General features: G+C 42.0%; 1 protein-coding gene across 7 annotated transcripts in view; it reads left to right on the top strand.

Annotated features, from left to right (window-relative positions):
• Window positions 1-12637, top strand: part of anks1aa (ankyrin repeat and sterile alpha motif domain containing 1Aa) — a 56733-nt gene that overhangs the window by 15454 nt on the left and 28642 nt on the right. For 6 of the 7 annotated variants that reach the window (XM_026332780.2, XM_026332776.2, XM_026332777.2 and 3 more), the window contains 10 exons: window positions 3770-4066; window positions 4683-4758; window positions 4906-5007; window positions 5104-5187; window positions 5328-5497; window positions 5730-5784; window positions 6149-6280; window positions 7116-7159; window positions 7846-7939; window positions 11268-11761. In XM_026332780.2, coding sequence (XP_026188565.1) covers window positions 3770-4066; window positions 4683-4758; window positions 4906-5007; window positions 5104-5187; window positions 5328-5497; window positions 5730-5784; window positions 6149-6280; window positions 7116-7159; window positions 7846-7939; window positions 11268-11761 — 1548 coding nt within the window. The remainder of the gene's footprint in view (window positions 1-3769; window positions 4067-4682; window positions 4759-4905; window positions 5008-5103; window positions 5188-5327; window positions 5498-5729; window positions 5785-6148; window positions 6281-7115; window positions 7160-7845; window positions 7940-11267; window positions 11762-12637) is intronic. The other variant, XM_026332775.2, reaches the window with a different exon arrangement.

Below are 12637 nucleotides of genomic sequence, written 5' to 3'. Positions count from 1 at the left end.
ACCTATACTGCTAAACAGGGTTGCAGTGCCATCATGAATTTTAGTCAAGTCAAAGTAATGCAATTCATAGCTGGATCAAAATGTAAATCACAAATTGAAAACGGTGAGCAAACCCTTATTAGTATATGCATGAGAACCAAGATTTTAATGAATGCACAGAAACTAATAGGATTTCAGATTGTGACAGTCAACACGGGCAGGGAGCAAGCATAGGCAACCCCTTGGCACACTAGCTGCAACAGCTGCTCAGCCCACTCCTCCACCACCACCATCACCACCCGCTGCTACTACTACCACTACCAGGGGCCAGGGTGACGTAACTGCTGCCTCGCTCTGCTGCCACCCAGCAAGTCACGTGACAGAGGTTGCTAGTCAAACTGTGTTACCATCTCCCAGCTCCAGCCTGCGAGAAACATAACATCCTCTGTTTTCTCCATCACTGTATTCCCGTCAGGTTATTCTACAGCATGAAAAAAAAATCTCCAGATGTTCTTGGGTAGGGCTGGGTTTATCAATCAGCAGCAGACACCAGTGGTGATCCTAATCTCTTCTTGTTGGACATGCACTGAGGCCTAAATCAGGATGAGATTTTATGCTGTCTGCATCACCATGGTAAAGACAGGACTTTCATAAAAACATGTACTGTCCAGGAAGGTTTGGCTGTGCCATATGAATTCTGATCTCTTTCCCAGCAAGGCTGCTAGTCATTGGTGCCATTTTGTCTAAAAGCCTTCAGAGCTCCGTCTTGTTAGTACATGATTGTTTGACTGCTCACGTGGCCTGTGGTGGTACAGAGGAGATAAGGCTGATCCTGGAGATTTTATGCTAGAACTCACCAAGTCCCTCTTATATAATAATATAAAAGTGTTGAAACTGAAAAGCACAAATGAATTTAGTACAACAATGTTTTTTTTATGCTGCAGGGCTATCCTGTCTGCTAAAATTTGTTTCAGAAAACAGGTTACACATTTCTAGTTCCCTTTATGCCAAGTTAATTCTTTTAAAAATCACTGTTTTTTTGTTTTTTTTCCAGTTGTGGGTTCTATGTTCAAATGCTAGTGTGTGCAAAAACACACACGAATTTAGGTGCTGATATCTAGCACATAAATATAGTAGGTTACTGTAAAGTTCTCATTTTTGACCAAAAATATACAGAACCACATACGATTACAGTGGGATTATGCAGAATATTGAAATAAAAGATGAAGAAAAAAAAGTTGGGTTTATAATCTAAAGCTGCTACTGGTCCGTTTCCAGCGGGATGGACTTTAATACACAGTAAGTGACTAGATTATGTTATGCAAAGAGCAAACCAAATGACAAACGACAAAACACCAGTTATGGAGGGCTTTCCTCTGTTCCACTCACCCCACCCCAAGTTTATTTCACCCAGGACACTTTTTTTTTTCCTCACAGCCCCCTCTTTTGATAAGCAGGTGTTGTTTTGTTCCTCACCACTGTACCTCCTCTCTCTCTCTGCTCAAGCTGTGACCTGCTTTGCCAGTGTATTACAATACTCACATCTCTCTATCCCGCTCTCCCTTTCTAACAATAAAGGAGATACAGTACCTGCTGATCCCATCTGGCACGAAGTCTTTCTGAAAGCCCCAGCAAAGGGGTTATTGAGACATGTCTCAAACTGCCTGCTTGCCCCCTCCGCAGTGAGATTGGAGGGGGTCCCATCTTCAGTGGCACAGCTGGCAAGTTCCTCTGAGAGCCACCCAACCTGGCAACCTGCATGTCCATGGGGGGTGTCTGATACCAGCTGTCAGTCCTTTCTAGGTGGTTTGTTGCATTTGGAATGACTGACTCTCAGAGCATGTGGCTCCACAATGACAGGCATTCTCTCCCACACCCATCTATAGGCAATATTTGAATAGAGACAAAGAAATGTAGAGTTGCTTGTTTGTATTAGCTATGTTTGCACTTCAACCACACCTTAGAGATTGAGAGCAGTGATTGCAATCTCTTTTTCCACTCTGCTAAAGGCAGGATTTTAAATGGGTCATAATGTTTTTGTCTGTAATACTGTACCTGATAAAACACAGCAAGACAGTTGTAATTATGTCTATTCGCATTATGGTGTGTTAGTTTGAATAGGTCATGAGGATATTCCTATGCCGTCATCTCAGTTCAGCTCCAGGATTGGAGGTTTTGCCCCCTGCAGGCTGTTCATGTTAGAAATCAGCAACAATCCTGGTGGTTCACAAGTCTGTTAGGCATCGATCTTGTTGCAGCATGTGAGTCATTAGATCCACTAAGCACCACTTACTGAGTTGACTTTGTAATTACTGCTTTTAATTGGTGTTGTGTGTGCCTCTCTCAACAGAGGTTAAAAAGATAGGATAACATTTTTACTGGATGAACTGTCATAAATTTGATCATTTTTAATATTAAGGATGCCAGCCATTACTGGCTGTAAAGATTTTTATTTCTAACCCTTTCAGTGTCCTGCCTCCTCTATTTCCTCTGTTACAGTGAGTTAGTAGTGTTATGTACAGTATGGAAACATTAAGCTTCCAGCACATTATGGTCAGGCAGTTACCCAGACCACTTAATATCATATTGGAACATGTGATGTCATTGTTTTGGTGCCAAAGAAGTTGCATCACTGATTTGTTAATTGACAAATAGGAGATTGTGTCACAATTAATTTTTTTTTTTCTTTAGAACACCTGAATTGTAAAGGTCATTTTTCAGCCAGAAATGCTAAAAGCTTCTCCAATGTGAGAGTTTGCCACTTTCTCTGTTCTATAAATTGGATATATTTGGGCTTTAGACAGAACGAGATATCTGAATATATTAGTTCGACCCTCGGGAAATTGTGATAAATAACTGTCAAATTAATTTCAGTCATAGTTTTAGTATTTCTTTCATTACCTTACTGTTTTAGTTTATGCACCTCAGTAACACAACTGGCCTGATTACTGGCGTAGTCACAACATGTGGAAAGGCAACACTAATCTCTTCCCCTTAATCATTTAGCAAACATGATTGAAGCTATTGCTGTGCTCTTGAGTGAGTAATAATACTATAGTGGCTCATGCTTGTAACAACCCATCTTGCATCTCTCTTTGTATCTGTACACTCCCTTTGCCATTCTGACTGCTTGTTCAAGTTAGCCATGTCTCTGCTGCATCCGACTGCCTAGGTGGCTCTGCCCCACTTCTGGCATCTGACTGCCCCGGCACTGCCATCTCTACCACCTGTCTTCATTAGTCCATGCATGTCTACCAGTCCTCCCACCAGACTCACTCCTTCTAAACCTTTCCTGCTTCTTATGATCTTTTCAGTGGTGGAAGAAGTGCTCAGAGGCTTTACTTAATTAAAAGCAACAATGTCACAGTGTAAAAATACTTTTACAATTAAAAGTCTGCACCCAAAGTTTTTATGTTTATAGTTTATTGTATTCATCTGATTCTGAAAAGTAACAAAAGTTATAAAATAATTGTAGTTGGGTAAAAGTATGATATATGCCTCTGACATGTGACAAGTCAAATACCAAGTAGCAGTAAATGGAAATATTCAGGTGAAGTACAGATATCTCAAAATTGTATAGTACTTGAATAAATGTACTTAATTACTTTCCACCACTGGATGTTTTAATCTGATAAGGTGACAGGCTCTATTCTGATTCATTAATACACATGATTCAAACCATGTCTTCCGTCCTCTTTTTTTTTTTTTTTTTTTTTTTTACTACTACTATTTCTGTTCCTGGACATCTATTCTGTTATCTATGTTCTCATCCTGTCATCTGTCCCAACAGAACAATGACAATGAGACTCCGCTGCACTGTGCTGCCCAATATGGCCACTCCCAGGTGGTACGGCTGTTGCTTGAGGAGCTGACAGACCCTACCATGAGGAACAACAAGTTTGAGACTCCACTGGACCTGGCCGCACTTTATGGCCGCCTGGAGGTGGTGAAGCTGCTGCTCAGTGCCCACCCCAACCTGCTCAGCTGTAACACCAAGAAACACACACCGCTGCACCTGGCTTCTCGGAATGGGCACCTATCTGTGGTGGGGGTGCTGCTGGATGCTGGCATGGACATTAACTATGAGGTCTGCTTTAGTCTCTATATGTGTGTATTTACACATTTATAAACACTTCAGTTTTTTAGTGTTTCTTAATATACTGTCATGGCCCAAATCATGTTGGGTAAGTTAATCTGTTCTTGCGGCACTTCCTCTAGCTGCTTCCTACTAAAGCTATGAGATTAAATGTAAAACTCTTAAGCTTTCAGTTTGCAAAGGAACTGCTGTGGCATCAAAGCAGAGTTGGTCTTGCTCCCCCTGGTGGGCCCTGTGGCTGTGACTTTGTACCAAACAGCAGTCTGTCTGTAAATATTCTGTTATTTCCCCTGAATCAAGGAGTGTCTCCAGTGTCCTTCTGGCCTTGGATTCTACAGGTGTGAGCCAGAAAATGATCTGCTTTGATTCTTCCACCACAAAATTGTCTGTAGAGATGTGACCTGGTGGGCATTAATCCAGTAGTTGGCATATATCACTAAAAAGTGGGTGTGTAAACAGGACTGCTGCAGCCATCTGACAATAACAGAAAGAATAGTAGACAACAATAAATACGAGCTTTAATTTTCACAATAATGATATTTGTGTCACATGTTGGTCCTCTCTGTGGTTCTGGATCATTATGCTTCTGGTTTGTGTTTCTTTGCAGACAGAGAAAGGCAGTGCACTCCATGAAGCAGCCTTGTTTGGGAAGACAGATGTGGTACAGAAACTTCTCAGTGCAGGTCAGGCCTCAGTGCCACACAAGCAACGTTTAAATCGCTCTCTGCTCTTGATCAGCAGAGTTTCAATGAGATAAATTTAATGAGCAAAAATCCAGACATAAGAATTGGCTGTTGTCTGTGCCGACTGTTCCTGTCATCATTCCGCAGGTATCGATGTGAACATCGTCGACCGGAAGGGCCTGACAGCGCTGGACACTGTCAAAGACATGCCCTCTCAAAAAAGCAGAGAGATAGCAGCTCTCATCCTAGGTAAAGACTGACCATGAAAACAGAGCTGTGGTGGGAAGTATCCTCTTGATGTCACATTTATCAGCTGTGATACAATCTCCTCTTTGCATGTTGCAGGTCACATGACTGGAAAACCTGACATTGCCCTACCGCCACCGCCAATCCCTCCGCCTCAGGAGAGTCCCAGTCCACGGAAAAAGGGTAGGAATGTTGGGTATTTGTACTACAACAGCAGCAGTTCAGTCAGCTGGTTGAACGGGATGCACCACGCAGGAAAATGCAATCAGACTATATAGAAATACATTTTTTCAGTTAAGAGCCTTTTTTGACCTGTCTTATAGGTGATCTGGAGAAAGTGAGTGAGTTGATCACGGGAATGGCCCCAGGACCCGAAGAGGAAAGCCCGTATGAGGCTCTGTTTGAAGCCACCTCTTGCCACTCTCTGGACAGCTTGACCAGTGGCAAGTCCTCTGACCGAGACTCTGGACGGCCAGATAGCGAAGCTGGCAAGGTCAGCAGCAATTTAAGTGAAACACACACAAACACACGTTTGAGTTTGTCCTAGGGTTTTATAGGGTGGGAAACACAGAACTCCCACTAGAGGGTGATAGTGTTCCTCACTGTCCACATGACTGGACCACAAAAACTCTCACACTTCTGAGACTTGTACAAAGTGGGTTTGTAAATAGAAAAATAGTCACAGCCATATATTTATGACATCTTATATTCTTTATCCTTTACAGAAGGAACGCCCAGTCCACTCATCACATCCTGGTCATGAAGAAGAGGTAAGCTCAGAACTGAGGAGCTAAGATCATAACACAAGGAGAAACGTGTGAACTTCTTAATAAATACTCATTTGGGTGCAACATGGGAAGCAGGCAGCGGTGGAGGAGAAGGGAAGTGGAAAAAGGAGTGAAGACAAAATTTAAATTGTGACTGACCATAGAGGATGCACTGTGGAAGCAACATTAAAGAAGATTTTTGATACCAAAACATTTTCCAGTTCTTCCCTACCGAAGGAGAAATTTGGATGATAAAATATAACCAGCTTTGGTGAATGCTAAATAGCAAATTATTCCAAGTCATTGGTGCATTACATCTTCTTCACCTTCTTTACCTCAAACTTCTCCTTGCTTCTGTGCCTTTTTTATTTTCCTGCAGGCTGTTTATACTAATAGCAGTATTGATGAGAAAGGCGAAGCAGTGGAGGAGGAGGATCACACATATGAGCTGTTGCTGACTGCACAAACCAAAGTCCCACCACCCATCCAGGAGTCCCACACCCATAAAGGTAATTCTGTGCTTTTAGTATAATCCAGAGAAAGATAGTCATCAAATTTCCAGTGTTTGCATAACACTTCTTTGTTTTTAGATTTCTAGTTCAGCTACATATGCAAATGCTTTGGATATGAATGACTTCTCTTTTCAGATTTGACGAAGAGCTAGGTTCATTTTCAAAAATACACTGCAACAGAACCGACTGTCCTGATCAGTGGGAGGTGCTACACACAGCCAACCCTCCACATGACTGTGTGTGTTGTACATAGCCAGGCCTTCCTTAGTTATACCTGGTGTATGGCATTGCAAATAATTGCAGTAAAAGGGATTAAATTAGGAGGCAATTTCGATCCCTAGTTGTTGATGTAGATGTTTTAAAACCATCTCCTCAGGCTTCAGCTTCACTAGCACCATTAAAAAAACCTCACTGAACTGAAGGATTGGAGTTTAATCGCTTATGTCGTTGTGCCTCCCAGTGTGTATAAATGATGGTGTTGGGGGGAAAAAAGGGATTCTTTAATGTTTTTTTTCTCTTGCTCTCTTGAGTTTAACAGAAATGTTAAACTCAAATGTTTCCTTCTGTTTTAAAGCTTCTTTATCACGTTGACATACCCAGGGCTGTTTACATGGCAGAGAGATGAGTCTAAAGCCTGCATGAATTGTAGCCTGATAGTGGGGTCATGCATAATACATGATTTTGTTATACATCACTTTCACATTCTCTTAGCACAGTCGCTTTCCTGAGTGTCACAAGTGACAATCGATGTCTCTAACTCTGAATATATATTGAGTAACTGAATTCCGAATGGACCAAGATACATTTTTATTTATGTTTTCTGTCTTTTTAGGTGACAACACCAATATGAAGTCCAACAGCAGTGTCCTACATCAGGTATGTATGATGTTCTTGCTTTCATGCTTGCCATGTCTTTACATTTTTACCCCTACATCAAATAAGAGCTTCAAAGCTTTTGTCTCTTTTGTTGCCCGGCAGTTGCCAAATGTTTTCATGAGATTTCTTTAAGTGGAAGCTTTAGAAGAATTAATGGTGAACAACTGAGAAGCGTGTAGCAGAGTGTATGTAGTGTATGTAGTGAACTGCATATCTGAAGCATGACCATATAACCGCAGAGGGTGAAGTGAAGGTTATGTGTGACTCAATCTCTTCAGTCAGAGATTGAGTCATATGTCAGCAGAAGTCATCTTAAACTAGCCATCTTTGTAAATCTGCCTGTTCTATTTATTGGCCCATTATTTGTTATTTTATTGACTTTTCAAATTTATCCCATTATAATAGTTTTATTGCTTCCACAATATCTGTACACATTTATTTCAAACTCCTGTTTTTTTTCCTTAGCTTCCTCATCATAATAAATGACCAGCATAGGATAGTATAGTAGTGTAGTCTGTGCTCTAATATGCAGCTGATGACACATCCTGGGTGACCAGGCTAGCTGGATAATTAATGGGGAATATTAAATAATATGATTGTCTCACAGCACAGGAAGTGTTTGGGAGATGTGATTTGATTGACAGGTATTGGTCAACTCTTTCCCCTTCTTATCTGTCTCACTTCAGGGTAAACCCTCTGCCTCGAATGACCATAGAGGCCCAAGCAAAATGAAAGACACCTTGCACCCTCCTGGATTGGTGGACCCTCGAATGCAGGGAGGTGAGTTTGACCACTGTCCTCAGGTTACCAGTAACCTAGTGATGAACAGCAACTGCTGCTGGCAAAGCAGTGATGGTAAGGAAAGATGGACTGGACACATCAGACTTGAAAGTTACAGGCGAAGGCTGTCAATAAAATGAGGGGTGAGATGGGCTGGTGTGGATTAGCGCTGCCAAGGAAGGCATGATTGGCATTCTCAAGTTGCAGAGCGGATTTGGCTTGTTGGGAGCAGGCTGACTGACATTCCCTGGCAAGTGGGCAATTCATTTCATTGCCGATATAAAACAGAATTTGTGATCAGATTGTGACATTTCCATCTCATATCCTCTTAAAGATGGATATGCCACATCATCCAGTCAAGCATGCAGTGGAGGTCAGGAGCATGGTCTTTGGGATTCTGTTGATGCACAAACGGATATATTTCTTTAATTGTTTTTGGATTATGTTTTCAAAAGCAGCTTCAGGCAGGCTGATTTGACAGTGCTGACTGCTGGAGTAAACTGTACATATACACATACTCATTTCATTCTTTTCCTTACTGTGGTTTTTGTAAAGAGAATACAGCACTTGTATTTGTGGAGAATGTTTTGCTAAAGGTAAGTGAGTCAGGTTGACATTTACTGTTAAAATGCTATGGTTGTGGGGAGCAAGGGAATGTGAAACACCATAGAAAGCCTATTATTTCTGTTCTTCATGCGTATCATCTGTAGTTAGTCTCAAGCTATATTCTCCTTTCCCTTTTTTAAAGCCACAAAAACCAAGGCTGGTTTACAAGTAAGAGTCTCTGTAATTTTTTTTTTTTGTCTTTTTTGTTTTTGCACATCAGCAAGTTAAATCTCCAGTTCCTGTTTTGTATGTTACATAAACCAGGACAGCTGGCTGTGGATGTGGTTTACATTGAGGCTAAGTTGATCTGACATTTGATTTGATTCCCTGTGCGGACAGTCAGGGACCAGACTTCAGTACGCCCTGTGGCAGGTGGAGCATAAATGCATGGTCAGTAATATCAGAGTGTTTATCATCTGTTGCAAACACACTGCTGTTGTCAGCAGGACTGTTGGATCATGGTCTGTTTGCAAGAGATGATAGTGTTTCCCAACAGATTCCCCACCTCTCTGCAGAGTTTTATAGCGTTTCCAAGGGGAATTTCTCACGAGTGGTAACCTTATAGAATTCTCCACAGACAATAATAAACAGAGGTAAACATAGCACACAGGTATGTGCATCAGTGATGAAGAAAGAAACATAAATAATTAGTTTTGAAACATTTAAGCATGGCTATATTTTTTGTTTGCTCTTCATTTAATATGCAGCCGGAGTTTAGTGTGACAGTCATCTGCTCTGTTTCAGTTGTGTTTCATGCCAATAACACTCCATGGTTTAACTAAATGCACCAATGGCTGTTTCAGAAATGTGTATTTGTTTAATATTACTGTTATGAACTGCAGTGCAGTCTCAGGGATGGCCTTACTCATGTATTTGGCTTTTTTTATTTTTTACCAAATGTTATAATAATTCATTGTTTTTGTATGTGTTTGCTATATTAATATAACAACATATTGAGTTTCAGCACAGGGACTATTGACCAGTTCTGTCAGTAGAAGTATTTGTTTACTTGCTGTAGTGTAAATGTGCTTGTATCAATAAGATGGCCTTTAGTTCCTTATTGAATTTTAGCAGAGGTAAAATGTTTTTGAGTCTACAATAAAAACAGAGCAGTCTTTTCCACATGCAGACCTTTGAGTTGACTTTGGACTGTGCAGTTGGTAAAGTGACGGCCAGCACAAGCACTGCAGCGTCTGCAAAACAAACATGATATCACTGGTAAGGTATGGAGCTCCCAGTGCCAAAGTGAAATACACATCCTGCCTGTTTGGTGAACTCACCTATCAGTAACAGAGGCGATAACATGAGACTGAGCCTGTATGCACTTTCCACTGTAAAGCTATATGAGCAGGGGTTACAGTGGTCTCAGCGAGGGTTAACGCTATGTGAGATTGTTGGAACCACATCGATGCGCTCACAGGGCGTTCACACACCCTAGCTGCCAAGAAGAGGGTGGGTGTTTGGCTGTGGTCTGGACATATGTGCACAGTGCACTGACTCACCCCACACAGAAAACACTGAACACAGAAAACACATGTGTTTGTTGTGGTATTTAGCAGATTCTGAAAATGGAGTTCAGGGTGTTGTTTGGCATACTCCCTCACTGCAAATGGCCCCTACAGCGGTAATGAGGTAGTTTGTTAAACTCAGTTGTCAAACAGTTGAGGGGTAAGATCAGCTTTGTGAAGGACAAACAACGTGTTGCAACTGGTCACTGCCTCTCCTGTGCTGCCACTGCCCCATATTCCCTGTCACCAAACACCCTGACCTTGTCACCCTGACAGAGATGGTCCACACATACGCACACACACCCACATCCCTCACATATACACTCCTTCACCATGTGCGGCAGGACTAATTATCAGGAGTCTGACTGCAGGAGGATAGCCGATTCAAATTTCCATTCCTGAACCACCATTAAGCTCTGGAATTAGAAGCCAGAAAACACAGAGGACTGCTGGTCACACAGCAGCCGACAGCACGCATCACTACAGTGCAAAGGAGGACGACTGCAAGCACGGGCTCGTGTTCTTGCTAAAGCCAGTGTGTGTGACAAGAGGCACTGTCAAGCATGGCTGATTTGATTGTGGAAAAGAGGCTTAGGTGGCAGTAATTCCTCAGAGAGTGGGAGGAGGAAAATCTAATTGTTTTTAATTGCACTTGTTCAGTCTCATTAAGGAGTTGTTTTCATTGGAGAAGGCAGCCAGTGCAAGTTCCACTCCTGTCTGTCAGATCTTTTATTTGTTTGTTGTACTCTGTGGTAAGTGCTTTTAATTTATGTGTGTTTGCATGAAAGTTGTTTAGTAAAAAAAAAAAAAAAAAAAAATAGGAAAGTTCTTCGAGGTGTGTCGTTTTGGGAAAGAAAAATGTTAACAGACTTGTGTGACATGAGGTTAGTCAAATAGCTTCAGCTCTCTATTAGAAACTGCAGGCACCCAGGCAGCTGCAGATAGACGTCAGACTGCTGCAAGCTCCGATTGGAATTCAGTTTTTTTGCCAGCCAACATACGCCTTCTTCTTGCTCCATCTTTCCTTTCTCCCTCTTTTTCTCTCTGTCAGTGCGGGTAGGAAACAATTACAGATCTGTTTCAGGATTTGTGTGGGCGGTTTCTTATTAGCCCTGCTCCAAGGATCTGCCTCTCAGTTACAAGTCCCCCTTCCAACCCTCACAAGCTACTTTCTCTCTTGACTGAATTTGTTCATTTCCTTTCTGTTTCTCTAGAAAACTCGCAGCCCAGCCAGGATCAGGGCGCAGGTGTCCCAGAGCAGTTCACTGGTCTCCTACACGGATCCTCTCCAGTATTCGACTGCCGTGAAGAGCCCTTCAGGGTTCCAGGTGTTCTGCCACCCAGCCAAGGCCAGCCAGAGTCAAGAAAATCCACCAAAATAAAAGAGGAAGTAGCAGCAGCTGCACCGCCACCTACCCGTCCCAGTATGGCCGCCATCCTGACAGACTGTGATCCAAAAGCAATTTATGCGACTGTGAACAAGGAGCCCAGAGACTCAGGGGCCGGGGCAATGTCTGCCATTAGGATGCGGCCTCCTGGGGACTTAAAGCTGGCACGCAGCCTGTCTAAGTCTGACTCAGACTTGCTTGTATCGCCTCCTGGTGAGGAGGAAGGAGGATTGGGAAACCGTAGCGAGTCTGTTTCCAATTGTAGCACTGACAAGAAGAGGCTTGAGAAATCTCCTTCCTTCACCTCAGAATGGGACGAGGTAAGTGTTTGGTCTCTCCACACTGATGTAAAGGTGCCTTTAGTGCCTTCATCTTTACCTATGCTGTACAAAGGAATACAGTAGAGTACTAGTTAATTTTGGTGATTATAGAAGATTTTGAAAGGATTAATACATTTAAATCCAACTGTTAAATTACAGCCAAATTTAATCATGTTTTGTTTCCAACTTATTATTGCTGAATAAGTCCAAGTACAAATTTTGAATGTCTCTCCTGTTGTCCTGCGGGGGGCACTGTGCAAATGGAGCTCTACCTTTTCTTGAACATTGATGATGGCAAACACAATGGCTGTGTGGGGAAAACGTGCTTGCACATGTAAATAGTGAAAACGCTTAGATTGCTGTAGTACATTTCTTAGGAAATGCATTTTCTGCATAATTCTGTATAGAAATTTTGACTTGGTCTTAAATTGGTGTATTTTTATTCTCTCAATCCAGCCTTGTATTTGTTGTCACTGTGGCTATTCATAACTATACACACACACCCCCTCCATTCAGCACTTTAATGCTTTTTGTGGAATGTAGATAAAGTGCTGAGTGGAGTCACAGTGGGAAGAGATTAGAGAAGACAAGAAGATGGGGATAGAACGACTGAGAAGCCGAGAGTAAGACAAGAGACAGAGATTTGGAAGCTGAGATTCAGAGAGAACACACAAACTGCAGATGTGTCTCTTTTCAGCTCGTCTCTCCAGCTCACAGAGACTTCGCGCTCCGACCTGAGAGTCTGTAGAAACTGGCATCGTACAAACACATCCCTGAAAAATACAGGATTATTTCAAGACAGTTTTCTGCATATGTCAACATATTTTTAAATATAATGTAAACTTTTATGGACATGGTCATTAGAGCATAATTAAC

This window comes from Mastacembelus armatus, chromosome 7 (assembly GCF_900324485.2).
Source record: "Mastacembelus armatus chromosome 7, fMasArm1.2, whole genome shotgun sequence".
In the NCBI taxonomy this organism is placed as follows: Eukaryota; Metazoa; Chordata; class Actinopteri; order Synbranchiformes; family Mastacembelidae; genus Mastacembelus; species Mastacembelus armatus.
The sequence above is the reverse complement of the archived record's forward strand: the minus strand, read 5'-3'. Positions and strand labels throughout refer to the sequence as shown.